Source organism: Chironomus tepperi, unplaced genomic scaffold (genome assembly GCF_022539635.2).
Source record: "Chironomus tepperi strain 1889 unplaced genomic scaffold, CSIRO-AGI_Ctep_v1 contig_412, whole genome shotgun sequence".
Taxonomy (NCBI): Eukaryota; Metazoa; Arthropoda; class Insecta; order Diptera; family Chironomidae; genus Chironomus; species Chironomus tepperi.
The window spans coordinates 43,411-54,084 of NW_027226534.1; the positions used below are offsets into that span (position 1 = coordinate 43,411).

General features: G+C 34.1%; 3 protein-coding genes across 3 annotated transcripts; all 3 read right to left on the reverse strand.

Moving 5' to 3' along the window:
* Positions 1-3,971: 3,971 nt before the first annotated feature.
* On the reverse strand, positions 3,972-6,159 carry LOC139097017 (probable 4-coumarate--CoA ligase 3). The gene is made up of 2 exons (XM_070648779.1): positions 5,255-6,159; positions 3,972-5,072 (listed from the first exon to the last, which is right to left on the reverse strand). Exons 1-2 carry the CDS (start codon positions 5,794-5,796, stop codon positions 3,986-3,988), a joined length of 1,629 nt encoding a protein of 542 aa, XP_070504880.1. The 5' UTR covers positions 5,797-6,159; the 3' UTR covers positions 3,972-3,985.
* Positions 6,160-6,356: 197 nt separating this feature from the next.
* Positions 6,357-8,093, reverse strand: LOC139097025 (acyl-CoA synthetase 7-like). The gene is made up of 3 exons (XM_070648785.1): positions 7,765-8,093; positions 7,566-7,709; positions 6,357-7,499 (listed from the first exon to the last, which is right to left on the reverse strand). Exons 1-3 carry the CDS (start codon positions 8,091-8,093, stop codon positions 6,413-6,415), a joined length of 1,560 nt encoding a protein of 519 aa, XP_070504886.1. The 3' UTR covers positions 6,357-6,412.
* A 400-nt stretch (positions 8,094-8,493) lies between these two features.
* On the reverse strand, positions 8,494-10,463 carry LOC139097058 (uncharacterized). The gene is made up of 2 exons (XM_070648822.1): positions 9,842-10,463; positions 8,494-9,634 (listed from the first exon to the last, which is right to left on the reverse strand). The coding sequence occupies exons 1-2, from the start codon at positions 10,381-10,383 to the stop codon at positions 8,548-8,550; spliced, it is 1,629 nt and encodes a 542-aa protein (XP_070504923.1). The 5' UTR covers positions 10,384-10,463; the 3' UTR covers positions 8,494-8,547.
* Positions 10,464-10,674: the final 211 nt, after the last annotated feature.

Genomic DNA, 10,674 nt, shown 5'->3' on the forward strand with positions numbered 1-10,674 from the left:
TTTATTGTTAAATCTATCATCATGAGCATCAATCATTCTGTCTCTCATTTCAGACTAACCTTCACCACCTTCCTACTGAAACTTTTCAAAATAGATTCTAAATTGCTTCCGTATAGGTTTAGAATATAACCTACACTTTGCGGGGCATAAAAGCATTTAAGCACCCATTATAGCTCATTTTTGATGGGATTGTACTCTAGTTTATTATATTTTATAAAACTTGTCTTCATATACGACCTAAAAAACTGAAAATAAAGAACTTAATTCAAACGACTTCATTTTCCCATTTTAGACAAATCCAATAAAGCTTTTCATTCATGTTGCCTTCACATTCAGCATTTCCAAAAAAAAAAGAAACTTTTTTTCTATTCACGCTCAATTGAATTCATTAAAATTAAATTAATTTAAAAGTGGCAGTGAGGCAGGCACAAACAAGGCACATGAAAATGATGGCAACAATATTTTTCTCATTGTGATGCCAAAAAATGTCCCCAAAAAAAGAATTCAGTCTTTGTCCTTAGTCACCGAACAACAAAAATTGAAGATGCTGAATGAAAATTTCCTTCCCATTTGCACTTGAAATTATAACCGCAAGGCATTGGCTCAATGATGCGTTAAGCCACTCCAACTAGAGCATGCACTGAGAAAAAAAAAGCCATTGAATATTTTCTCATGTCAAACAATTCAATGACGCCAGACAGCTTCAACCGTTGATGGTTTGGTTGATGAAAATGAGGCAGCAAAGCAATTTAGGAATGGCAATTGTGGCATAATTTTCATCTCTTGTGGCAGCAGCCGACTGAAAAGTCGATGGATTATTATGCATCATTTAAAAATTATGAAAATTGCCAGCAATTTATGAGCATGAGATGCTTGGGATTTTACGTGTTTGTTGGGCGCATTTTTATTTTCCTGTTTATGATGATGCAATCTTTCGCATCATTGAAGCAAAAGGTCACATCTTTGTAGCGAAAATTCGCATCATTGAAGCCACATTCCGCATCTTTGAAGCTGAAGTTAGTATCTTTTAAGCAAATGTTTGCCATTTTGAAGCAAAAATTCGCATCATTGAAGCAAAAGGTCACATCTTTGTAGCGAAAATTCGCATCTTAGAAGCAAATTTCTGCATCTTAGAAGCGAAACCTCGCATCTTTTTACCAAACATTAAAATTTTTTATGAATTCTCATTTTATGTTCCTTATATCTTTACAGTTGAGATGGTCTGAGGAGAATAAATGCCAGATATGCTTATGGCATTAAAATATTTTCCATCTTCTTTGTCCTCCACCGTCTCATTCTTCTGCGTTCACTTTTTTTTTTATTCATTTTTGAATATGGCAATAAAATATGAAAAGAACTGAAAAAGAACATTTAGGGGAGGAAAATGAAATGGCAATGAATTCTTTTCTTTTTGTGTGCATTTATACTTGCTGCTCCTTCTGCTTTTTTTACTACAAATTTCACTCAAATGCATAAAAAAAAAGTTGTACAAAACAGCATGAATCGATGGCTTATCATGAGAATTGAATGTCTGCGATCTCTCAGAAATATTTTTTTGATTGCTGCTCTTTTGAATTATTAGCTTGCGGGTTCTCAAGGCATTTAAAGAGCTAAAAAAAAAAAGTTGATATGCAATTAAAAGTTGGCAGGATTGAGCTGCTCAAAATATGTCCTTGAGGGTGATTTTGAGAATTTTTTTTGTTCAGTCTGCGGAGACTCAATTGTCTCAAATATTGCTATACTAAAAAGGTTCATTGAACCACAAAACTTTATAAATTTCCAATTTAAATAAATTTTCATCTTTATTCACAAAAAGGCCTTAACTCATTCCTTATCAGTACAATACAATCTGAGATATTTTGTATGAAAACATTAACACAAAATGTACCACAAGATTGCATTCATTTAAGCTTCAATTCATTCGCATCATAAACAACAACGACAAGTTAAAGCTTAATTTTCACATTCTACATTTAATCAATCTCTATCTCTATCTTACTCACTTGAGTATTGCATACATGTTTAGGGGTTTTTTGGGATGTACGCAACAAAAGTTTGCATTTTCATAGCTGAATTTTGTATCTTTGAAGCAAAAGATTTGGGAATGCAAAGGGTAGTGACGCGTAATACAGGTGTAAAACGCTCTTCAGCCTATTCTATTCAAGTACCTACCTCCACCTCCCCGTTTTGCATTCCTGGCTCTGCCAATCCGCTCAAGCGGTGCGGTACTAACGGAGCAGGTTAGTTTGAGCGTGAGGCCTAACGAGCCCACCCCCGTTAAAAATATAAAGCCACGAAACGTTATAAGAATATTCAACGGACAAATTTAGCTTTCAACAGAAATTCTTTAAACGGGGCAATGGGCCCCTCGTGCGCCTCAGCCAAGGAAGTAAGTTGGTATGAAGCAAAAGTCTGAAACACTCAAATATGCATCTCTGAGTAGAAAGTTTGCATCCTCAATACACAATTTTCCATCATTCGAACAGAATATCCGTCAATCAACATGAAATCCCGTTCACAAGGCTCCCCCTAAACAATTTGCTCTCATTTAATGCTTAAAACATTTTCATTATATTAAACATAATTTAACGTGTGCCTTGTGTGGTGCATTCATAGATGTTTATATTCATCTGCTGATATTATTATAATAAACATACATTCTCATGACTGAATGAATGAATGAATGAATGAACTGCAGATGTGGATGAATATGCAGACATGCAGGATCGTTATGATGATTGGGGATTCTGATGTTTTGGTAATATTGAGTTTGATATTGGGTTGATTGGAATGGGTTGTCATTGAGGTTCAGCATTAAGCAAACTTCTAGGATCGGTCATATATAGCCAAGATTAATTTGCAGCACTTTGACTTTACTTTCCTCAATCTAAGTAAATTCAAGAACCCCTAAGCTCACATCATCTACTTACCATTATCTCGTGCATAAAATCAGCTTTATGAGAAGAGTCTTACTCCTTTAAACTGCACATTCTCATACACACATCCAGTAAAAAACAGCATAAACACAAGCATATAAACACTAATCATTATCATCATTATGATGCACAAGATTATGTTGGCTTCATCATTTTGAGCTCCTCTCAACCGTGAATGTGCATGAAATTTCTTTTATTCATCCATTCAATGTTATGTTCTAGTTCCTTTTCAGAAATGATACAAGCTGATGGGAAATTTTGTTTATTTTTTTTGTTTAAAAATCTGCAATATTCTGATTGACACATTATGGTCCATAAGGTGATGTTAAGGTACTGTGCCTAAAAATGGTCCGAAATCCATAAGTTTTGAAACTAAAAATGCCATTTTTGTCAAATTGATTCAATTTTTAATTCAGAAATGAAAATGATAAGAAGTAATTAACTAAAACCTGACACAACTAATTTTAATCTCCTACTCAATTAACCATTTGCGTCACATTGTTTACAATACAGATATGATGTGTAATAAATAATACAAAAATATTGTCGTAGGTTAAGGCTTATCAAGAAATACGTTATAAGAGCTCAGCGTGTATATACAGGTGAATAATCGTGTCTAGTCCAAATATCGCAGAATGGTAAAATTCCACTTTAAAGTCACCTCCACTTACCAAAAAAGTCAATTTCGAACTCCAGTGGAGATGGCTATTTGGGCTTTTTGAGTTCGAATTCCTGCCAACATATGCCTAAATAACGACTGACTACTCTTCACAATTGTATTATTACTAACTCAAATGGCCAGCATTTGCGTCAGTATTGTTAATTTGTTGATGATTCTGTCCACTGCAGATTTTATTAACTGGATCGTATGTGCAGAACTTGCTGTTCATGATAGGATTAAGGATTTTACAAATAAACCACTCAAACAGATTTGAAGAGTTAAACTAAATAAAAATGTTTATCAAAATTGACATTTATTTAAATTCAAAATATTTACAGACAGTTGATAAGTAAATCGGTTGTTAATAACATTTTCAGCCAAAGGATTCTCAAATTTTGTCCATTGCACTCGCCATTTTCTTCAATTCTCGATTCAAAACCTTTCCAGATGGTGTCATAGGAAATTTATCCACAAAATGAACCCCACCTGAAATTTTCTTCTCATCGATGACTTTTTCATTCACAAAATTGACAATAAATTCCTCAGTCAAGTCATCGCGCGCCTGATCCTTAATCACAAATGCATGAATTTTGTCATAAAAAACTTCATCATCAAAAACTCCAACAACACAACTCTGGATGACTCCATCGATCTCATTGATGATGCTTTCAATTTCTGTTGGAGTGACCTTGTAGGATCCAACTGATTTAATCATGTTCTTGATACGGTCTTTAACGTAACATCGACCAGCATCGTCAAAATATCCAAAATCACCAGATTTTACAAAACCAAATGAATCAAAGCATTCTGCGAACAGTTCAGGATCTCCAAAATATCCCGAAAATGGAACTGCTGTTTTATAATAAATTTGACCCGCCTCATTTGGTCCCAAAGCTACTCCATTCTCATCAACAATCTTCATTTGGACATTGATGAATGGATATCCAGAACTAAGTCCAACATTACCTTCATCTTCAGAAGGGATAACAATTGCATCAGCTTCTGTTAATCCATATCCAACATATGATTTTGCATTTGGAAAAACTTCAATCAAGTCTTTAAGTAATTTTTCAGTAAAGACACTTCCACCTAACATGTGGGACCTGACGCTGTTCATTTTCCTTATCTTCTTGTTAGCCAACAACAGTGAACAAAATCTTGGTGAACTAAACACAACCGTAACTTTATGTCGATCAACAATATCCATCCATAATTCAGGTGTAAGTGGTTGTGCTGTTATGACACTTGGAATGCTATATAGGACACTATAAATAGCAAAATTCATATGAAGTGTCCAATATGAAGGAAAACAATTAAACAGCATTCCAGGTTCCTTTTTGTTCTGATTCCAAAGAAGGAATGATTGAGAAATGATCAGCTTATGAGATTTACAGATGGCTTTAGGTGAATTTGTGGTACCTGATGAACAACTAATCATTGCAGTTGTTGAAGAAATGTTTGGAAGATCTGGATATCTGTAAAAAAAGGATGAAAATTAGTTAAAATCACAGCTCATATTGCACATCCTTGACTCATATAAAATAGGCATTTTGTAAAGAATTTGATTCCGATTTAATGCAAGTCAAATCAATCGGACCCCAAAACAATTTGACACTTCCTAAAAAGAGTGCCTCCAGAAATCCTAAAAGTTACTCACTCATATTTTTCCACATCAAAATCTATATTCAGAATCTCATCAGCAAATCCAAATCCTTCAACTTCGTCAATCATTGTAATTATTTTAGCATCTAATTCCATTTTGTCCACAGCACTTTTCACAGTTTCAACAATTTTTCCATCACTAAAAATCACTTTCGGTTTAGTTTTACTCCACATATGCACAATTTCATCAACACCCATAGCAATTGACAGTGGATTTACAGCAACTCCAATCACAAGACATCCAAAAATTATCGGAACTAAATTCTCACTGTTTGATGCAATCAGTCCAACAACATCGCCTTGTTTGAGGTTCATTTGAGTGAAAAAGTTGGCAAATTTCAGCGATCGTTCATAGACATCAGCACAAGTCAGCTCCACTCCGGTGTCATCAGAAATTTGGAAGATACTTTTGGGTGTTTGAATGAGTTTTTGTAGGAACAAATAGCCAGCATTTGCATCAGTATTGTAAATTTGTTGACGCTTTCGACCACTCCAGATTTTATTTACTGGATCGTATGTGCAGAACTTGCTGTTCATTGTTGGATTTTAAACCTTTTATTAAGAGTTTTAATACTAAACTGAACTAAAACTTTATTTTGGGAATTCAAGTGGTTGATAAAAAATAATCGCAAAATTTTTATTTTTAGAGCATTTTTCAAACTTTTTAGCACTTAAGGGGTCGACAGCTTATTGCATAATGCAGTAGTGGTTAACCTTTTTTGCGTCTATTACCAACCGGTGACAATTTCATGGTTCATTATATTATCTGTTCCTTAAAAAGTAAGAGATTTTGACTAGACTGTTCAATTTGAGCTTCTGCTAGAAAAGACAGTACGTTCTTAGCTTCTGCTAAGAACAATCCTCCAAATAAATAGAGTTAAACTATATTTTATATTTATTTTTATTATACTGTACGGTATCATCAAGATGACGTTTTTGCGTCACAAGTTTGAGAAGAACTGAACTAGACGATAACATTATCAATATTGCCAATTCAAAATTTTCCTGATTTTGTCAGATAATTAATACAAGTGAAAGAAGAAAACAAACATTCCAAAGCATATCTAATCTAGTATTGTACCCAAGATGAAGGCACTCTATAATTTAGTCATTTAATAATTAGGATTTTATTTTAAGCTTTTTACAATTTTTATCAGCATTTACTCAACGTTGCAGCTATTTTCTTTAGCTCACGATTCAAAACCTTTCCAGTTGGTGTCATTGGAAATCTGTCAACAAAATGGACCCCGCCTGAAATTTTCTTCTCCTCGATCACTTTTCCATTCACAAAATTAACAATAAACTCCTCTGTCAAGTCATCACGTGCCTGATCTTTAATCACAAATGCATAAATTTTGTCATAAAAAACTTCCTCGTCAATAACTCCAACAACACAGCTCAGGATGACTCCGTCGATCTCATTGATGATGCTTTCAATTTCTATTGGAGTCACTTTATAACAATTGATGGATTTGATCATGTGCTTAATTCGGTCAACGATGTAAATTCTTCCACATTCATCAAAATATCCCGCATCACCAGTTTTAAAGAATCCCGAGCTATCAATACTTTCCGCAGTAATTTGAATATCACCAAAATAACCCAAAAATGGATATGATTTTTTGCAATAAATTTCACCAACTTCATTCGGACCTAACGCTGTACCGTCTTCATTAACAATTTTAATATCAGTATTGTAGTATGGATATCCAGAACTGCGTATTAATCCGTCTTCATATTTATATGCCATAGAAATAGAATCTGCTTCCGTTGATCCATATACAGTAATAACTTTTCCATTTGGAATAATTTGTGCAAAATCTGTAATTAATTTTGTTGTAAAGACACTGCCACCAACTAAAACAATCCTTGTACTTTCCAATTTCTTAAGTTTGCGACTATTAAGAATGCCATAACATACCATTGGAGCTACCATAACTAAAGTGACTTTATAACGATCAACAATGTCGATCCATAGCTCTGGTGTGAGTGGCTGTGATGTAATAACTATAGGAATATTGTACAATACACCATAAATGGAGAATATTAAATGACTTGCCCAATATGATTGGGAACTATTGAAAAGGATGTCACATTCGTGTAATTTTCTGTTCGATATTAGAAACGAATCGGAGATGAGCTGTTTATGTGACTTGCAAATACCTTTTGGAGAGCTTGTTGTACCTGATGAGCAGTTTATTGTGGCTATTGTGGTTGACATGTTTGGAAGATCTTGGAATCTGTTGATTAATAAACATTATGTTAATTATTGTTAACTACCCCCGCCTTAAACTTCATAAACTTACTTATAGCTATCAACATCAAAATCTCCATCCAGAATCTCATCAACATATCCAAATCCTTCAACTTTGTCAATCATGGTAAAAATTTTAGCATCCGATTCCATTTTGTCCACAGCAATTTTCACAGTTCCAACAATTTTTCCATCACTAAAAATCACTTTCGGCTTTGTTTTACTCCACATGTGCTCAATGTCCTCAACACCCATGACAATCGACAACGGATTTACAGCAACTCCAATCACAAGGCATCCAAAAATTCTCACTATTTGATGCAATCAGTCCAACAACATCGCCTTGTTTGAGGTTCATTTGAGTGAAAAAGTTGGCAAATTTTAGTGATCGTTCATAGACATCAGCACAAGTCAGTTCCACTCCGGTGTCATCAGAAATTTGACAAATATTTTTGGGTGTCTGAATAAGTTTTTGTAGGAACAAATAACCAGCATTTGCGTCAGAATTGTAAATTTGTTGACGCTTTCGTCCACTCCAGATTTTTGTGACTGGATCGTATGTGCAGAACTTGCTGTTCATTATTAGATTTCAATTTTTTAAACCTTTTATTAAGAGGTTTGATGCTAAACTGAACTTTTTTTTTTTGGTTTTAGGATCAGGAATTTTCAAAATTTTTATCTCTTAAGACGTCATTAGCTTATTGCGCATGATGCAGTAGTGGGTAACCTTTTTTGTGCCACGGTACATCCTGGCTCTAGAAAAATTTTTAGCGGAACACCATATCCAGCAAAAAAACTTCATTTCAAGATAACGTTTTCACGACGAAACCATATCGCGTAAGTTTGAGAAGCACTGAACTAGGCGATAACATTATCAATATTTCTAATTCAAAATTTTCCCAATTTTTTTAAAATAATTAATACAAGTGAAAGAAGAAAACAACAAAATTCCAGTACATATCTAATCAAGACGATCTAGATTTTAATCATTTAATAATTTGGATTTTATTTTGAGCTTTTTATAATTATTTTTATCAGCATTTAATCAACATTGCAGCTATTTTCTTAAGCTCTCGATTTAAAACCTTTCCTGATGGTGTCATTGGGAATTTATCCACAAAATGAACCCCGCCTGAAATTTTCTTCTCTTCAATCACTTTTCCATTCACAAAATTGACAATAAATTCCTCTGTCAAGTCTTCTCGTGCCTGGTCCTTGATCACAAATGCATGAATTTTGTCATAAAATACTTCTTCATCAAAAACTCCAACAACACAACTCTGAATGACTCCGTCAATCTCATTGATGATGCTTTCAATTTCTATTGGAGTTACTTTATAAGAATTGATGGATTTGATCATGTGCTTAATGCGATCAATGATATAAATTCTTCCAGATTCATCAAAATATCCAGCATCACCAGTTCTTAAGAATCCTGAACTATCAAAACATTCTTTGTACTTTTCAGGATCACCAAAGTAGCTAGAAAAGTGAGTTTGAGTTTTGCAATAAATTTCTCCAATTTTATTTGGTTCCAAGGCTGTTCCTGTCTCGTCACAAATTTTAGCCTGCACATTATAATGTAAATAACCTGAAGTCAATCCAATAGATCTTTCATCACCAGATGCTGTTGACACACGTCCAATTTCAGTCATTCCGTAACCAAATATGACTTTTCCATTTGGAATTATTTCTTGAAGATCCTGCATTAATTTTTCAGAGAAGACACTTCCGCCTGTTGAAAATATTCTGATGCTTTCCATTTTCCTCAGTTTCTTACTTCTTATAATTGATGCAGCAAATGCAATTGATGAGAACACAACTGTGACTTTGTGACGATCTACAATATCCATCCACAATTCTGGTGTAAGAGTTTCAGCTGTTATAACATTAGGAATATTATACAGAACTGAGAATGTTGTAAGTACCATGTGAATGGTCCAATATGTTAAGCAACTGTTAAAAATGAGGTCAGTCTGTTTTAGGTTCTGATTAAAATATAGAAATGAGTGTTCAATAATTTGTTTATGTGACAAGCAAATGCCTTTGGGAGAACTTGTTGTGCCTGATGAGCAGCTAATGAGAGCAATCGTTGATGGGGTGTTTGGAAGGTCTGGAAATCTGTAAACAAAAGAATTGTGCCCGAATAGCACAAGTAAGGTTATCGATTTAAATCCAGCACTGAAGTGTGTTGTCATGCTGGTTAACCGGCATGTGCTTTTTGGGGTGGGTTGTTGTGAAATAATTTTAATATGTCTTTATTGGACTCAGGAGGTATACCTGAGATGACAAACCCTTAGGATTACCCTTATCACTACTTTTACTTACTCATAGCTTTCAACATCAAAATCTCGATTGAGAATATCCTCAACATATCCAAATCCTTCAACTTTGTCAATCATGGTAAAAATTTTAGCATTTAATTCCATTTTGTCCACAGCACTTTTCACAGTTTCAATAATTTTTCCATCACTAAAAATCACTTTCGGCTTTGTTTTACTCCACATGTGCTCTATATCCTCAACACCCATGACAATTGATAGTGGATTTACAGCAACTCCAATCACAAGGCATCCAAAAATTATAGGAACTAAATTCTCACTATTTGATGCAATCAGTCCAACAACATCGCCTTGTTTGAGGTTCACTTGAGTGAAAAAGTTGGAAAATTTTAGCGATCGTTCATAGACATCAGCACAAGTCAGTTCCACTCCGGTATCATCAGAAATTTGGAAGATATTTTTGGGTGTTTGAATGAGTTTTTGAAGGAACAAATAGCCAGCATTTGCATCAACATTGTAAATTTGTTGACGCTTTCGTCCACTCCAGATTTTTGTGACTGGATCGTACGTGCAGAACTTACTGTTCATTATGAACTAAAATTGGAAATTAAACTTCGATGTTGCTCGATTGAAATTCTAAACGATAATGCTAAAAACTCTTTAAACTCCTCAAGCGATGGCTTTTATATAAAATTCATCTTTTCAGTGTATTCAGGTGTCTAAAGACAACCATATGTTTTCTCATAATTCTATCTTCGTACATCCGTACACAAGCGTAAAATGACTGACTAAAGTATTCATGATTTTGTGTGCTTCTTAATATATAATAACACTTTGTAATGAGGTGATTGTACTGATAAGCTATCAAACTCTTTTATT

Coding starts and splice junctions, on each gene's coding strand:
- LOC139097017 (XM_070648779.1), bottom strand. CDS start 5,796: ATGAACAGCAAGTTCTGCACATACGATCCAGTAAATAAAATCTGGAGT. Junction 5,073..5,254: donor TTTGATGTGGAAAAATATGA/GTGAGTAACTTT, acceptor CTTTTTTTACAG/ATATCCAGATCTTCCAAACA.
- LOC139097025 (XM_070648785.1), bottom strand. CDS start 8,093: ATGAACAGCAAGTTCTGCACATACGATCCAGTCACAAAAATCTGGAGT. Junction 7,710..7,764: donor TCCGTTGTCGATTGTCATGG/GTGTTGAGGACA, acceptor AGTGATTTTTAG/TGATGGAAAAATTGTTGGAA. Junction 7,500..7,565: donor TTTGATGTTGATAGCTATAA/GTAAGTTTATGA, acceptor ATTAATCAACAG/ATTCCAAGATCTTCCAAACA.
- LOC139097058 (XM_070648822.1), bottom strand. CDS start 10,383: ATGAACAGTAAGTTCTGCACGTACGATCCAGTCACAAAAATCTGGAGT. Junction 9,635..9,841: donor TTTGATGTTGAAAGCTATGA/GTAAGTAAAAGT, acceptor TTTTGTTTACAG/ATTTCCAGACCTTCCAAACA.